The sequence below is a fragment of the Stegodyphus dumicola genome, chromosome 7 (assembly GCF_044657685.1).
Source record: "Stegodyphus dumicola isolate Sdum_Otavi_A_Nest chromosome 7, ASM4465768v1".
Classification (NCBI taxonomy): Eukaryota; Metazoa; Arthropoda; class Arachnida; order Araneae; family Eresidae; genus Stegodyphus; species Stegodyphus dumicola.
Genome location: NC_140774.1, coordinates 159,064,218 through 159,083,428, shown reverse-complemented (window position 1 = coordinate 159,083,428; position 19,211 = coordinate 159,064,218). Strand labels below are relative to the sequence as shown.

General features: G+C 32.7%; 1 protein-coding gene across 1 annotated transcript in view; it reads right to left on the bottom strand.

The window, feature by feature from the left end:
* Positions 1-19,211, bottom strand: part of sip1 (septin interacting protein 1) — a 76,789-nt gene that overhangs the window by 3,784 nt on the left and 53,794 nt on the right. The window contains exons 12-15 of the mRNA XM_035358832.2: positions 16,300-16,518; positions 8,367-8,573; positions 5,544-5,704; positions 4,339-4,416 (exon numbers count right to left, since the gene is read on the bottom strand). Coding sequence (XP_035214723.2) covers positions 4,339-4,416; positions 5,544-5,704; positions 8,367-8,573; positions 16,300-16,518 — 665 coding nt within the window. The remainder of the gene's footprint in view (positions 1-4,338; positions 4,417-5,543; positions 5,705-8,366; positions 8,574-16,299; positions 16,519-19,211) is intronic.

Here is a 19,211-nt window from a genome sequence, read left to right as displayed (position 1 = left end):
GTCATGTGAACTTTATGTGTATTGTGTTATCATTCTTTTGCACGGTGAAGGCTATATTGTCTTGTATACTACCGCAAAAAATTCGTGTGTTACGATATTTCAGTGCTATTCATTGTCCACACATGTAGTTAAGACTTTGTCCTTTCGTCTGTATATGTCATTTTTCAATCGGACTGGTATCTTCAAGAAAAAAAGTAGTTGCCATGACTTTTGCCCAAACCTACGTATTACATTCTTGGTTTTAACTCAACCTGCCAAAATGATGGCTTATCTCTTGGTAAGAAAAAAAAAATCCTGTCTTTCTGTGTTAATTATTGAGATAAAAACTAACAAGATGCCTTATTACAACAGTAATCATTTAAAAAATTAAATATGTCATTTCTGAAATGACAAAAAATTTTATTGCTTGTGGTCACATATTCAGGAAACTATGCCTGAGAAAAATCTTTACTGATCACAGTATGAAGGTAATAAAGGCTTTTTTGTTTCTTTGTTTTATTTTATGAGTTAACAAAGAGAACACTGTGGGATTAACCAGTAATTTCAATAATACTGACATACATAATAAATTTATCATAAAATAATCTGGTAAAATCAAAGCTATACGTTTAAAAAGTATTTTGGAAGTGAATAAACTCACGCTTGACATTTGTTCACTGCCAAAGTCATTTAAATTCGGCTTTCAAGAATCAGCTTAATTTTAAATTACTGAAAAGTTATCTAGAGAGATGAATTTATTTTCAGTTGCACTATGTGGGCGAACTCTTTGCAGTGAAATACAATGATTAATAAATAAATATTTGGCATTGAATTATTTGCTCATCTTAAAGCCCAAGATACCATCAGCCGAGTAGTAGTATTTAAGTATTCATATATAATTTCCCTGTTCCTCAAGGTGTTCAGAAAGCAAGCTTTATTAAATATTATAACAGATTTATCCATAAAATGATTCTTTCATCTTATTAAATGATTAATTTGGGAATTTGTAGCAAATGACACAGATAGTAGTTCCAGCAACAATAAATGATTTGAAGCCTAGGGAGGAGCAGTGGAATAAAAGCAAACGAAATACAGGAAGTTGGGCTAATCTTTGGAATATGGTAACAGGTAGTTTGTAGACATTTTGGTAAGGCGATAAAAGTTACTAGCTAGGACTTTAGTAGTGTACATGGATAAAGTCAAGAGTGTGCACAATGCCATTTTTGTGCAATTCTGGGATTTTTTTAAAGTGAAAATAGGTCAACATGTACATGGATGATACCGTGTATGTGCAATTCTTAAAAACGTGGCAAGCAGTTTGCGATTCCGCACTTTCTCCCAATTTCGCACCTAATCTTCGTCATGATTAAGCATTTTTGTTCCATAAAAGTTCTAATATAAGCGTAATTCGGCTAGCAGATTGTTGGAAAAAATGTTGAGGGGGAAAAAAAAAAAAAAAAAAGCCTTTACTTCGTGAAAACAAAACGGCGTCAAAAACAAAACTAGCAGGTTGCTGTAGCAGGGTTGGTTGTCAAATTTTCGCCAAAAAATCGCCAAGTTACCATAATCCAAAGATTAACCGGAAGTTGAAATGAAGATATCTTATTGGATTGGATTGGATTATTTAATTAAGGCAAAGCACACGAGGGCTATCTGCCTAAAGGGAAGGATGCCTTCATGGAGGACTTTCTAAGGGAAACTGGCTCGTATACACGTTACACATGGGGAAAATCACGAAAACGCCCATGCAGCCAGCCCGTTCGCAGGATTCGAACCTCGGACCGAACTACCAGTGTTCAGCATCTTTACCGCTCGGCCACTGGTGGGCTCTTATTGGATATTGGTAATGTTAATATTACTATGTAATCTAATTGGAAAGTAGGTTTCTTTTAAATGAATAATACTGTGATAGTTACTGGTAGTTTATTCTTAAATACTTTTCATTAATGTTCTTGCTGTAAACATATCTTTTAGAATTATTTGCATAATTCTCCCCTTTTTTTGCTGTGATTCTTACTTGAGAAAAAGACAAAATACTTTCGCATTTATTAATTATTGTTAGCTAATCAAAAGTTTGTTTGTTACCATTGAAAAGCCAACTATTTCTGGTCAATGGCGATAATTACTTAGTTTGTTAGTTGCATTTTCACTTTTAATTATACCTTTTTAATGATTCTATTTTAAATATGCTAATGAGTAAATTCATTTCAATAGAATTCTAACTAATTTTTTCCAAAGGAAATAATATATTAAATAATCTACTAGAAAATAAATTATATATATAATAAATCACTCCATGCATAACTGTTAAATATATAAAAGAGGATAAAAGTTTTGTTTAGTGCATTTGAATTAAAAAATTAAAACATAACTCATCAACTATAAAAGGCTGGTTACCTCTAGTCTATTTTTAACCATTTAGAATAAAGATATTTTGTGAATATATTTTTTACCAATTAAAAAACTTTTAGAAACATACAGTTATATAGTGATTTAATTGACAGTGTTAAAGTCAATTAAGTGGAGGACTGGTCAACAGATTATAGCAAAATATGTGCAGACTAAGTGTTTAAGGAGAGATGTCTTCATGAAAGACTTTCTAAGGGAAAATGGTTTATATTCATATGACCATTTCCTAAAAATCAAACCTTGTCCCCTATATGATGCCATAATATATTCAGGGACAACATGAAGATGATAAGTAAAGACAACCAAACGGACATACGTAGAACTAGTATTCAGCAGTCTTAACCACTCATGCCTAATTAGTAGGCAAGTTAAATAGGCCATACTCTTTAATAATTATGCTAAATTTTATATTCTGGGCATGCTTAGTTGTGTGGCATTTATACAAAGCTCATCAGAAAGTATACCGTTTGGGTATTAAAAAAGATAAACAATTTGATTTCATTTGTATTTTATTATAAAAAAATCTACACAAAACAATTTTTTGACATATTCACCATGCGAATTAAGGCATGAGTCATATCTTGGCACTAATTGCAACATACCTGCTTTGTAGAATTCAGGCGCTTGCGAACTGAATCAGTTATGTAAACACTGAACTCATCATCATTTGTTGCCAACCAAGAAAGGAAGTCGGATGGAGGTAGGTCTTGGCTATGGGAGGGTGACAATTGTTCCCAGCAAAATGAATCAAGCAGCATCGGCGTTATGTGTGCTACGCGATTGCGTGTTGTATCACATACTGCAACTTCTTTGATGTATCATGATAAGCTGTAGTGTTATTTGTCATGCCTTGTTCCACCCAATCCACTAATAAAATTCCTTGGCAGTCTTAAAATACAGTGCTTTTTTAAAAATGATTTTTCTTGAAGAAAGAGGTAGCTTTGATGTTTTGGGTTTTAAGAAATCAGTATGCCAATGTCGTTTTCCTTGGTGTTTCATAGCCTGTAACAATCCTTTTCAAAGGATCATTTCCTTCTGTTGCAAAACTCTTAAAAAAACTCCAAGGCTGCTCTTATGCATTTCGGTTTTTGAATGTCCATTAGTGTTCATGGTATCAACCATGAACACAGCTTTTTTGTAGTGCAAAAGTTCAGTCACAATTTCATGTAATGCGATGCTGAAATGTTTTGAAAATGCATTGGCAAATCAGAAATTGTGAATCGCCTATTGCAGTGGTTCTCAATCTTTTGACTATTGCGTACCATCTAAACCAAAATTGAAAACTTTTAGTACCACCACTACAAAGTACTACTACCACCACCACTCTTGAACAAAATTCAGGTCGCATAAATTTATCAGTGTTAGAGAAAAAAACTCAATCAGGATGTTGGGGTTTCAATTTTTGAATTAATAGTTAATATTTCTTTGCATCTTTGTGAACCACCTATTTTTCTGTTGTGTACCACCGGTTGAGAACCCCTGGCCTATTGAAACAAACTTTTTCGTCAATACAGCACACCAATTCTTAAGTGATCAACAACAGGACTCCATTATGCTCTCTGTTCTGGGCATTTCTTCTTTCATTAAACATACTAACCCACACTGGCACCATACCTTCACTCATTGCATTCTCTCTGTTAAGTTTCACTTATTGAACGATAATTTTCAAATGGTTGAATGTTTCTCGCATTTGAAAACTTGGTTATTATGGCTTTTACTTCACAGTTAGCAGGTCGATCTATATTTTTTAACATGATTACCGACAAACAATTAAATTAACCTTAAAAAAAAAAAAAAAGAAGAAGAAGAAGAGGGCGAGGCTAATTCACTCTTGAGTTTAAGAATGTAACCACACATGCGTGACCTTCGTGCTGTCAGATGTACGAGAGATATGCACAAACGGTACTTAATGGATCAGCTTTGTATAAAATTTTACATACATGATCTTACCTTTTTCTCAATAAGTTCTTTAAAGGATAATGTGAGGGAAGCTGCAGATGTAGATCCACGAATAGTCTGCATCATGGCCTACAAAAACAATTCATTTATTAAAAGAAATTCATAAAATGTTTTAATGGTGGATATTAAAAAAATATTAAAAATCTGAAAGTATATTATGCACAAAAAAAGCATTTTTTTTTTCATTTATAGACACATACACATTTTGAGAGCATATGGGCTAATGCCACATTATGCTAAAAATATTTAAAAACAGCATATCTTAAAAATTTACAACATCCTTGCTTGCTGGACATAAAAGTGTTTTATTCCCTACAGTGTTTGCCACTGCCTGCTTTGAAATTGATGAGTTTTTTAATCAAAAATTCATTAAAAGTTTTATATATAATAAAATTAATTTGGGTTTCTAGGTTTAGGCAGAGGACTATGTTATTCAAAATTTGATGACTCTATGTACCATTGTTTTTTCACAATGCAAGAAACATATATACATCCATGTAAATTTCTCATTATTTAGTTTATTTAAATGTAACACAGGGCGATAATATCTGGTGGCAGCAATTTGTAAAGTAATTCGATGCAAAATGCTGTTTTGAGACCAGTAGCTGTTCTGGGCCAAAATAATAATAATATATATATATATATATATAAATAAATAAACTATGCATGGATCTTTGTGGGAAAACTGCACACTAATGTTCAGATTTCGAAGCTACACATGTTTAAGAACAGTGGTCCTTCCACCATGTGAAGTAAAAAAATTGCAATAAATAATATGCATTGCAAATGCTTCAATTATTTCCTTGAAAAAATAACTGAAGAACATTCATCTGTTTGTGGTTTATGAAAAGCACATGAATTTTATCACAAGCATAATTGAAACAAAAAATTAAAAAGTCTTGCACCACTTCTTGAAGCACATGAAACTCTTAATATTTAGTGACGAAACAGCACAAGAACATAGCCACATACACATTTTGAGAACTTGCTGATAATCAGAAAGTACTAATTTTAGAAATAAGAGGAATTCAGAATTATGTTGCAAACTGTGTTAGCAGGAATACAATTGAAATTTGGGTGTTTCCCACCTAAACTGACAGTTGGCACTTTTATAAAATATTTGCTTTAATCAATTTATCTAATATTAACAAAAGCAATTACATAACCATTGAAAAAGAATAAATAATATTAATTACTTCATAATCTCTTCTTGGTTTCACATGGCGGTCTAATTCTTGCTGTCTTTCAACATTTGTAAGATATGCCATGCTTTCTTTAGCACCAGGCTGTTGTCCTAGAAGCCCTTGAGGTGCAGACACAGCTCTATTCATAATATCCAGGGCTTGCCTAAACTGTTCTGTTAAAATATTACACTTATGCTCAAAAAATTAATAACAAATACTAAAAAACAAGTTATAAAAAAGGGAATGGAAACATGCACTTTACATATTAGGTAGCTATTACACTGTTGAATGCTATCAGGCAAACAAAGTTAACATATCATGCAATCACACTACAATGCCTGAAATAGGGACATGCCAGACCTATGCATCAGTTCACAGGCAGCTATAGTTTCCTGTCATCTGAGATGGCCAAAGCGGAAAGCATGAGCCGAAGACAACATCAGCCCGATGAAATGTATTGGAAGGCTGATGGGATATTGCAAACTGGTGCAAAACAATCAATCTACTGTTGCGAGAAAGCTGAATGTGCATTGTAGTGTCATCAGTTGGCTGTGGAATCATTACGCAAGGGATCCAAACCTTTGTGGAAGATGTGGGTCTGAACGCTGGAGGATTACCATAATGGCAGATAATCACTTCCTGTTGCTATGTGCAAGGTGTTGTAGATAACCAACAGCACAACAAATGGTGTCAAATCTCGCTACTGCTGCAAGAAGGCCATATCCTGCCAAACTGTGTCGTGTTGACCACATGAAAATGGACTGTAAGCCTGACGACATGGTTTGTGTTCCTTTGCTTCCATCATATGACACATCATGGTTGAATTGGGCCCGTGAACATTCAGTTGGACAGAGCAGTGGGGTCACATACTCTTTACAGATGAGTCTCAATTAACATCCAGAATGATTCCCGAAGGGCAATGATATGGCAAGAGCCAGGGACATACTATAGCACCTAACACTGTTGAAAGAGACCATTATAGAGGAGGAGGCTTACTCATATGGATTGGGTTTAGCAATGGCGGGACTGACCTCTACATGATTCTATCACTACTGTCTGATATCATAATGAAATTCTATACAATCTTGTGCATCCTTTAATTGCTGCAATGGGTACTGATGCAATATTTATGGATGATGACGCCTTCCCGCATAGAGTTTGAGTGGTATAGAGTTATCTGGAGAGTGAAACCATTCCATATCTGGCCTGGCCTGCTAGATCACCAGACATGAATTCCACACAGCATGTGTGGGATATGTTAGGAGAATGGATAGGAGGTCACAATATGCCACCAGGCACTCCAGCGAGCTCTAATATACATTACTATAGGAATGGGAGCTACTGCCACAAGCGATGAACAACACTTGCTAGCTTGCCTTGTTGTTGTCAAGCATGCATTTCAGTTAGAGTGTATCATACCCATTATTAGTGTGATATTTCCATTGCATATTCTTCTGACCTATTGGTTTCTTGCAATGTTAAGGTCATAATACATGTGTTTTTGTATGGTCTTTGCTTTATTGTTTGCTATGTGGTCTAGTAATGCCACAACAACCTCTCGGATCAATTTCTGCATATCCATTACCTAGTTTTTATTTTTTTCTGTGTTTTGTTTTTGTTGCTTATTTTTTGAGTAGTTATGGATTTATATAAATTTATTAGATATGTTATGAATAAAGTTATTAGATATAAATTAAAAATATTTCTTAAAAACTTCTGCACAAAGAAATTTCCTAAAATATGAAAATCATCTGGGAAAACTAATATCAGAACACAAAATATACAAGGATTAGATAAAGAAACTAAAACACATACAGAAGTAATACTTTATTTATAAAGTAGCTTTCTTTGGAGGCTGATTTTGCAGCAACTCTTCATGAAATAACCAGTGCTACTCTTGAACAACTATTCAAGATATTTTTGAACACTTCCCTCAGAAAACAGTGATTATTTCAGTTCATAATACCAGAAGAGACATTTTCTATTTTTATGTTTTAATATTCCCTAAATAAGTTCCATACTCACACGTATGTTCTTCAAACCATCCCATCACAGTTCTATGATGTAAAATACTATTTCTATGATGATTTTGTTTGAATAATCGGAGAGATCTGTTTCTACAGAATGTATCAATTTATCTCAACAGGTGATGTAGCCATCAAGAATAATAATTATTTCCAGAGACTTCCATGATATTTCACCCCAAACAGTCACTAATAAACTTCCCTACAACACTCTCATCATAACTATTCAAAAGTGATACACGTTAATGGTAGTATAATGGTTTGGAGCCATTCATTAATGCTAACAGCCATTCATTTCTAGGTTCATTAACGGGGTGCCATGCTATGTTGATGACTTGCTACAGCCTCATTTTCTTCAATATTTTTAGGGCATCCCATATGCCATTTTTCAACAAGATAATATGTCGCCATACACTGTTAGACTACTCCTGAATGCGATGCAAGTGCTCCCTTGGCCAACTCAATTCTCTATTTTCTTGCTTTTGAGAAACACAATTATATATTTAAAATGAAGCATTCAAAACAGTAATGCCAAATAATGGGGGGAGGGGACTTAATATGTTAGTATTCCATCATAAGTACTGCACAGAGATTTTTAAACTTATATAAGCAAGAAAACACTGCCAACATAGTCAAAATCAGTGTAATAACAGCTCTGAAAATATGGTTTCTCACAAATGGCTCCTAAATGTGCCAGTGTTTAAAGGATTTACAAAGCACATTATACATACACCAGTTTTCTTTTTATTGAAATAAAAGTTTTAACCATTAAATGAAAAGCAAATTTTAAAATAATAAAAAAAAAAGATACCTTTTATAGTGGGATGTGTTAATAAAGAAGGTGGCAGCATGGATTTCCATCCTGTGTACCATTTTGTCACTTCTTCATAGTTTGGACTGTGAGTGAGCCAAGTATAAAGAACTTGTAGCCATTTTGGAAAAAAGTTTTTCTCAAGTAATGTTATCATACATGGCTCAGGCATCATATCCAACCAAGCCATCACCCAGTTCCAGACATCTAGATATAAATACATAATTAAGAACCACACGTTAAAAAAAATGAAAATATATTGACAATAATAAACTGCATTTATAGTTCCGAAAACATCTGCAAAACAATGTGAAAATTTCTTTAAATTGTATTTGGGATATTCTAATTAGATATGAAGTAACATATTAACACATTAGCAGCTGGTGTTGCATTGACGCAACGGTCAAAATAAATGCGTATATAAATATAACTACCTAAGATATTAATTCAGAAGTCAAACAACAAAAATCAGCGTTAATTTACAAAATTTTCACAGGACTAGTTTTGATGGTTTTACCAAACCATCATCTTCAGCTGCAAAACCGCAAATGAACAAGAATAAGCAAGTGGTGCCATCTGTTGGCGAAACCAGAAATAAAACATAATTTCTCTAAAAGCCGAAGGCAAATTTGGATTGGAATTAGGATCGTTAACTAGAACAGAAAGATTTTTATGAATGTGAAATGCCTCTAGAAAATCCAGTTCTCCAATGGAAGACGTTTTTTGAATAATTTTGGCAGCAGAAAAAATTGAAAGTGTGATTTTCGGACCAACAATGTTGAGCAACAGAAGACTTCTGTGTTTCCTTTTTTCTAACATATGCCTCATGTTCTTTGATGCGAAATTTTAAGGCTCTCTTAGTTTGGCCAATGTAAATTAAACCGCACTGGCAAGGAATCCTATAAATACCCCAGGAATTCATATCCGGAATGGGGTCCTTGAGTATAGAAGTTGGAATTTTATTGATGGGAGAGTAAACAACCCGAAAGTTAAATTTCTGCAAAATATGTGCAACTTTATAGCTAATTGATGGAAAGAAGGGAATGACAACAGAATTTTTATAATCTCCTAAAATAAGAGTGTGGCTTTTAGTGTGTTGAGATGAGAATTTTTTAACTGCTTGATTAATAATGTTGGGTGAAAAGCCCCTGTCAATAGCTATTGCTTTTAAATAATTTAGTTCTTCATCAAGGGCTAGTTTGGAGGAGCAAACTTGAAGAGCACGGAAAACATAGGAATAAAATGAAGCTAACTTTTGTTTAGTCGGATGACATGATTTAAAGTGTGGTGGAAGGCAAACCGATGAAGGTTTACGGTAAACTGTAGTACTGAAGTTGGATGTGTTACGTGTGACCAGAATGTCGAGAAACGGAAGAGAATTGCAAGTCTCAAGTTCAAAAGTGAACTGAATAGCAGGATCAATAGAATTCATTGTTGAAAGAACTCTATTTAAATCATCTTTATTACCTTCAAACAGGGTAAAAGTATCGTCTACGTAGCGGAACCATGCCGGGAAGTTTAAAGTTTCAAATAATTTTGATTCATAATAATGCATGTAGATATCAGCCAGGATGGGACTGAGGGGGCTTCCCATGGCTAATCCCTCAGTTTGCTTGTAATATTTATTTTGGAAAACAAAATGTGTTTGTTTCAAAGAGAGTTGAGTGAGAGAAATTAGCTCATCAATTTCGATGCAAGAGAAATGAAATTCGCGAAGTCTGGTTTCTAGACATCCTAATGCACCCTCCACTGGGACATTGGTGAATAATGATTTTACATCAAAAGAAACCATGAGTAAATTACTAGGAGAAATGTTTTTAACCTTTTTTACAAACTCTATTGAATTTTTTATGGTGTAAATGTTATTGTCTAATAGAGTGGAAAATCTAGAAACTAAATATTTAGCTAATGGATACGAGGCAGTACCTAAATTTGATACAATAGGGCGGAAAGGAATACCACTTTTATGAATTTTGGGAAGAGCATATAATCTGGCACAATTCGCAACAGATGGGATAAGCGAATGTTTTAAGTTGCTTGAAATGATTTGCGAAGATTTGATCGCAGTTTTTATTTTGGATAAGTCCGAAGGTGAAGGATCTTTAGGGATCGGATTATATGGTCCTTCATTTAAGAGTTTAGTGACACCATTGATGTAAGTGTTCTTATCCATGACGACTATCTGGCCACCTTTGTCGGCCTTTGAAATGACAATATCCGGGTTAGAATGAATCTCGTGCATTGTAGCTCTTTCTCTCGCAGTTAGATTTGGTTTGAAAGGTTTATTATTGAATTTCACATTATGAGCGATAAGATGCCTAATCATTTCTTTCTGTGAATCTGAAACTTTACTGGACTTGAAAGCTTTTTCGATAGGAGCCAAAATCTTTGGAATCCAGGGTTTACAGGTTTGTGAGAAGTTAAAATTATATTTTAGAATTCTCTCTTGTTCTTCTGAAAGACTAACATTAGAAATATTAACTATTGGCTTGATGTTCACAATGGGAAGATTTTTTGAACTACTTGGACTGGAAGACTGTAAAAGAAGTTTTTCGAATTTAACTGCAAGGGTGTTTTTATGACGGTTAACTGCATTCTCCGTTCTAGACCAAGACTTTTGTTCAAGGGCAGTGAATTTTGGATATGTTTTAGCGAGTTCCAGATGAAGCTTATAGAGTTCATGTTCAATTTTGGACAATTGTTGACGTGTATCCCTTATCACGGACCGAAGTAAGGCAAGTTTGCAATTTAACAGAATTCTTGAAACGCGACTCGAAGGTTTTTGATTAGATTTGATTTGAATAAAATTGGGGATCAATTTTTTACATTTACATTTAAGTAAAAAGTCAAGATGATTCAGGAATTTTTGCCGTTTCAGGCGTAATTTAGTGAAACGATTAACGGATGAAGGCATGATAAACAATGCAGAAAATCAAACTAAATTAACTGGCAATAATAAAGTACACACAAAATAGCAGAAAAATCCCTCACTGAAATGAATAGAAAACAAAATGTTTGTAAGCAAAATGCATGAAATCAGACAAGCAAAGCACAATATCCAAATGTACAAAACATAAACATAACTTGAAAATTGCAAAAATGTACTCACCGAAACTCCTACAATCACAAAATGGCGGCCACACCACGTGCAAAAAAGAAAGCAAAATGTAAGCCTGTTTGGGGCTTCTATAATTAAGACACAATAACACGCCGAATAAATACTAATTCAGAAGTCAAACAACAAAAATCAGCGTTAATTTACAAAATTTTCACAGGACTAGTTTCGATGGTTTTACCGAACCATCATCTTCAGCTGCAAAACCGCAAATGAACAAGATAGGAAATAATGTTTAGATAAGATAAGAAAGCCTGGACAAGAATAAGCAAGTGGCGCCATCTGTTGGCAAAACCAGAACTAAAACATAATTTCTCTAAAAGCCGAAGGCAAATTTGGATTGGAATTAGGATCGTTAACTAGAATAGAAAGATTTTTATGAATGTGAAATGCCTCTAGAAAATCCAGTTCTCCAATGGAAGATGTTTTTTGAATAATTCTGGCAGCAGAAAAATTGAAAGTGTGATTTTCGGACCAACAATGTTGAGCAACAGAAGACTTCTGTGTTTCCTTTTTTCTAACATATGCCTCATGTTCTTTGATGCGAAATTTTAAGGCTCTCTTAGTTTGGCCAATGTAAATTAAACCGCACTGGCAAGGAATCCTATAAATACCCCAGGAATTCATATCCGGAATGGGGTCCTTGAGTATAGAAGTTGGAATTTTATTGATGGGAGAGTAAAAAACCGGAAAGTTAAATTTCTGCAAAATATGTGCAACTTTATAGCTAATTGACGGAAAGAAGGGAATGACAACAGAATTTTTAATTATTTATTAATCAAGCAGTTAAAAAATTCTCATCTCAACACACTAAAAGCCACACTCTTATTTTAGGAGATTATAAAAATTCTGTTGTCATTCCCTTCTTTGCATCAATTAGCTATAAAGTTGCACATATTTTGCAGAAATTTAAGTTTCGGGTTGTTTACTCTCCCATCAATAAAATTCCAACTTCTATACTCAAGGACCCCATTCCGGATATGAATTCCTGGGGTATTTATAGGATTCCTTGCCAGTGCGGTTTAATTTACATTGGCCAAACTAAGAGAGCCTTAAAATTTCGCATCAAAGAACATGAGGCATATGTTAGAAAAAAGGAAACACAGAAGTCTTCTGTTGCTCAACATTGTTGGTCCGAAAATCACACTTTCAATTTTTTCTGCTGCCAAAATTATTCAAAAAACATCTTCCATTGGAGAACTGGATTTTCTAGAGGCATTTCACATTCATAAAAATCTTTCTGTTCTAGTTAACGATCCTAATTCCAATCCAAATTTGCCTTCGGCTTTTAGAGAAATTATGTTTTAGTTCTGGTTTCGTCAACAGATGGCGCCACTTGCTTATTCTTGTCCAGGCTTTCTTATCTTATCTAAACATTATTTCCTATCTTGTTCATTTGCGGTTTTGCAGCTGAAGATGATGGTTCGGTAAAACCATCGAAACTAGTCCTGTGAAAATTTTGTAAATTAACGCTGATTTTTGTTGTTTGACTTCTGAATTAGTATTTATTCGGCGTGTTATTGTGTCTTAATTACCTAAGATATTTTATACCAGCGGATGATTTTGTGTAGGGAATATTATGAAGATTATTTCTGTAAAAAAATATTTGCTTTTAACAATCATTTTGTTTATAATAATTAATCTCATACTTTAAACAAAATTTTCGACCGGGTATTTTTGCTGAAAATATTTAACGAAAGAATCGCTGTCTTTATGAGTGATCTATTTTTAGTCAAGGTCACCGTTTATCAGAACATTACATCAGTCAGATGTTTATATTTTGGGAAGGAAGGGAAAACAGGTGTTGCGTTGATGCAACGTCAGCAAGAAACGGGTAGTCAATCTCCTTTTTCACTCATTCCTTTCGATGTTCTGGTTCATGTTCTGGTTGTTTAAAAATGCCTACAACGAGGTATCTTATATTAGAAGAAGCCCTTCAAAGATTTTTTGATGAAGAAACAGATGATGATAATGTTAATAATGACTAGAATGAAACTGATATTGTTTTTGTTCCCCCAGAAATTGCAGAGGCTAGTGACGAAGAAGAAAGGAATGGCAATGTTTTAAATAATGATATTTTACCAAATGATACTGCTGAGGAAGTTGAAATTCACGTAAGAAGTAAGTTTCAACCTTCTAAAAGCAGTTATAATCATACTAAAAAGTTCAAAAAGCAGAAGAATGAAATCTTGAAGTGGATAAAAAAGGAACTGTTAGTTATGTCTCAGGAAGAACATGACGAAAGAGATAGAAGAGAAATTATAAAAGACAAAACACAAGGTAAAACTAGTGCACAGGTTTTCGATTTTCTTTTTAGACATTAACTCTCTTCTCGTTGAACAGGCAAATATACAAATATATACACTCAGCAAAGGGAAAAAAAAAAAAAAAAAAAAAAAAAACAACCAGAATTTATTGCATCTGAAGCCTATATGAGAAGATTTATTGGAATATTATTGCTTACAGGATATCATTCTTTACCTCAAAAAAAAAATGTATTGGTCTTTTGGTAAGGACATTTCTGTTCCTGTTGTACGAGAATTGATATCATGTTTGCAGTACAGGAATACGAAGCAGAATTTGCATTTGACAATACTGATAAATTATATGAGGTGAAACCGCATCTAAACTTACTAAATATCACCACTTTTTACTACTGGAAATATAAAGTCTCTTTTAGATTTCAGATGCGAGAATGCATTATTTCTTTTGCAAACTTCCATTGAGAGTGTAGAATTAGCCAGAAATAGATCAGCAACAGGAAAACCTAGTAAATTCAGCATTAAAAAACCATTGCATGGAGATGGTAGACATTTTATCGTAAAGTCCGTTGATAACAAAAGACTTTGTTGTAAAGAGTACCATAGCCAGACTGTTTATAGATGCAAAGTAGGTAATGTAGCTTTACATCATGATTGTAATCAAGCTTTTCATGATTGAATCTTTCAAATGAAATAATCTGTATTTGTAAAAGAAATACAATGTATATTTTAATATTAAATTAATTACAAGTAAAGTGATTTGTAGATTTATAAAACGTTATATAGCTAAAAAGTAATCCTGCGCTCCACTCAAAAGAAACATCACACGAGTACAATCCTACTCACTAAACATCCATAGTCTTATTCCGCTGACGTTGCGCGAACGCAACACTCGCTTTTGGTAAGAGAATTTTTTTATTTTTTTATTTTCAATGTAAATTTAGGTTATAAATGCTTAATTTAATATTTGTTATTATTTTCATGAGAAAAGAAACATTCCTTGTAGTTTTAGCAGTTGATGGGTTAAGATGAATACAATGTAGCACAGACAAATGGACAGTTTCATAACCTGCTTATTTTGAAGGATCTACCACAAAACAGAAGCTATTGCATTAAAATTATTCAGAAAAAATTAGTGTATTTAGATATTAAACTCTGGACTCTTCTAAAGAGATGCAAATTTTTATTTCTACTTGTCTTTCCTTTGGTTAACTTTTCTTTTTTTGCGGAAGGGGATGGCTTCCTATTTCAATGCTAGCCTCAGATCAATTAAACATATACTTACCATTATGTCAATCTCATGTTAATTTTTACTTCATTTGCATCACACATTTACTAGATTTAACATAAAGCACATGCAATCCATTATTTTTAAGCATATGGTATTTTGACAAAAAGTTACAAATGTTCCTATTTTCATGAAATGAAACTATACATGATGGAAGGAGTACAATGGAAACCATGAATAATTGTCAACAAAGAAATAGAATAAGAACTGGATGCTGGTTTAACCCGTTCGGGATGGCAGCCCGTGGAAGATAGTGCTTCCTTAGGATGGGAGCTGTTACATGCAAACTGTGCTTACAGGCCAGGGAATTTTTTTTCCCGATAAGCCTAATACACAATTTCGGAAAGTACACATTACATAATAATGGATAAAAGGCACACTTTACGTAGAAATAAAACCATTTTTAAATATGTGATTAAAGACATAATTTAAATCATAACAAAAAAATTTAATTAAGATAATTTATATTTAACAACAAAAATATAAATATATTGTATTTTACTGTAACTAAAAGTACCTAAATTAAACACTAAATGTTGATACAAAATATAAGAAAACACTAAAAATATTTACAGTTAACATTATGAAATACTTGAAGAATATTGTAATAATTAATATTTCAAAGCCGTATGAAAAATCTCAAAGCATGGATCAATGCAGAGACCTGCATTATTATCATGCATAATTTCAATCATGCATGTTTATTATCATCATCTTCTAATTCAGAATCTGGAGATTCAGAACTACTATATGAGGGCAATTTTTTGAATGGAACATGGATTAGTAACACCATCTGCAAGTAAACATTTCGTTCCAAAAGCACGGCACAACTGTGCCGCGATTGTCCCGCTGTGCAGGATTCGCCGTAACGCAAGGATGCAGCGTTCGTTCCGAACGAATTAAGGGAAGTTACCTGCTTTCTTAGAGTTCATATAAAGGCAGAGATAAAGTGCAAAGACTAATAATCCATTTGATCTGGTTGGGGAGGGGAAACACATTTGAAATGAAAAACCCTATTTAAACATATCTTGTTGCTGAAAAGCACCGACAGATTCTTTTGATACATCAGTAGGTACTAGATAATTAACGACAACTAGTTAAAGACCAAATCTTGAGGCAGCAGTTAATCAAGTTTTATAACTTCAAAGTAATTCTTTAATACAATTCTATAGTTTAGCATCCTAATAATGAGCACTATCAAATGAACTACCACTCAAGGAAAGTTTTAAGAATGCCACTTTTCTGAAGAATATAAAAAACTGGACTTACCTAAATGTTGCTGATGTGGATTGATAACATAAGCTTGAAGTGCCATAGCCAGTTTAGGCACAATATTATTTATGACAAATGCATCCATAACACCTTGGGAAAATACTGTCTTCCATGGTTCCAATATTAATTTAGCAGAACAATCACTTGGATGCCAGTTGACTAATGCAGAAGCCAATTTATGTCGTATTGGAGCATATAAAGGTTCCAAACGTGAAGCTACATAAAATATAGTACTGGATGCTAAAAAATCTCCAAAGAGATACAAAACATAGAATGGACAGTGAAACTTTACCTCGCATTACATAATTTTCCACAATAAAAATAAAAGTTAGTCATACAGTTTATTTCAATACTTAAAGAATAATGCATCAAAGTTTAAATTACAGAGTTAATTCTCTTATTCTGATGTATGTCAAAAAAAAGTATTATCTAAGCCTCTGACTGAATCAGAAATTTTTCAATTAAAATCAAACAACAGAATATTAAGAGTTATTTAGTCTTTTAGAAAAATGTTAGTGAATTAAATGTATTCCCTCTCATAGCAACAACAATAGTAAAAATTTAAAAAAAAAAAAAAATGTCAGGTCATAAGGCATACCACAAAACTCAGAAAGAGAGAGAGAGACAGAGAAAACTTTAGATGGACCTCAAATAATACTTTTATTTCAAAAAATAATAATCCTGCAAATTGCTTAAAAACATGAAAAATTAAATGAGTTATATATACAAATGCAGAACTCAAAATGTGACATATACTATTATTCCCTTCTCCATGCCAAATTACTGATTTGCCATCAACATTTTACAGAAATTCGAAGACTGAAAGATATTGATTACAATCACAGCAAGTAAGGCATTATTAAGTTTTTTAAAATTTTTCAGCAGATAAAACTGGTTATTAACAAAATATTATTAAAAAAATAAAAGAAAGAACTGATATTTTTATAAACTTTTCTGTAACTCCACGTCTATCAAGAGTTTACTTTACAACATATTTTTTGGGGTTAAAATAAAAGTTTGCATATTTTTGGACATACATGTACAGGCTGGTGCTAATTTCTCACTAACAGCTACATTTTTAGAATTATGGCAAAGTTGCCGTATCTATCAACTGATATGAATGCATATATAAAAAATAAGAATATTTATGTTATTCATATGCATTAATCTTAAAACAACTGCCTATTAGTATTTATTAAAGTTTAATATAATATCAGGATTCACGAAACAAATAAAATTTACATATCCTTACATTTAATTTAACCCAAAAGCACTTAAAATTCTTAATTAAACTATATAACACTATTGTATCTTAAATAATCACATACTGGTGAAATTAAATATTTAGCACACAAAGCTTTAAGATTGAATCCATAAAAAGTTGAAGTTTGAAACACCTTTATCACTCTTTAACTATCTATACAAATTCCTTTTGAGGAATGTTCACTGAGCTTTTGGACTTCTTTTACAAACACCAAACTTTCATACCCTTATTAAAAAAAAAAAAAAAAAAAAAAAAAAAAAAAAGTTTTACACTTGGATTTGTTCTTCTGAATTTCTGATACAAATTGATACCCTTTAAGATAAGATTTCATTTTAGGGGGCAGAAAGTAACTCAACAGCCACCAAATCTGGAAGTTAGAGTAGCTATATGTTTATTTATAGCAATTTGTTTGATGACAGTAACATTGTTTGAAGAAAATTTTCTTGCTTCTTGTTGTTTAATCATTGAAGACACAATAGCAAGTGCGAGGTGCATAAAATTGAACAAAAATTTCCATTGAAGCTTTTCCAAGCTATCCATAAGCTATGTATGCTTAAACGTCTTGAATATTTCATGATGTTTTCTTCGAGAAATAAAAATTTTTATGAGATTGTCATAAAAGTTCATATGTAGTAAATCAATCAGTTTTACTAGGATTACTCACTGTAGATTCCAGCAGCAATCTGCCATCATGCACGTATCACAACTTTCTTGCTATCTAAAACAAATTGTTTTGCTTTTCATTTAAATCTCTTAAGATTTTTTGGAAAGTGATTTAAGAGACTGCATAGGTAGCTTTGACATTCACATTACAGCCCTGCTTGCTGAAACTGAAAAGCACACTTTTCGTTAATTATATGTATTTCTCTAAATGAAATTTCTCAAGAAGATTTTGCTGACAAACTAAATGAAATTTTAATTGTTTGTTCTCAATTTATGAAAATGGACTTCCTTCAAACTGACTTAATCTGATAACTGTTGAAAATGCCAGCTGACAGCTTTCTGCGTTCAATTTAGGAAATTTACTTGATATATAAATAAAGATATTCTTTATTCAAGACACTCACAAACTGTTTCAAGCCTTATTTACAAATGTTATCATCTAAGATGTTTTAGGAAGTTGATAGATACACCAACCAATGTCATTTTTCAAATCAGTCTCCAGAATATATTAAAGTACAGAACATATTAAGCACATGTAATAAGTTTAGAAATATTAATTTCAAATTTAAAACTACAGATTATATATGTGCTAAAATAGCAAGTCAATTTACATGTAGTGCATATTCATCTGTACTCTGTTACCTTTTTTATATGATTTAAATCAATCAAATAACTAAAAATTCATAAATAATTTTAACACCACACTTAAGTTTACTGGATCTAGAATGAAGAAAAATTTGATGTGTACACCACATGACTTCCTTGCACGGAATATTAAATTATACGCATTTTTTCTTGCATTTCATTTAAACGTATTGGATTGAATTAAATCTACTTCGCCGACAGCGCATAAACCACAATAGAATAAATGCATTCTTGAAAATGCACTCTAGTATTTGTTTACCATAGCGACACTCTGGCGCTAGATTCATTTAACAGTATTAATACTTATATAACAGTTAACTTATATAATAATTATATA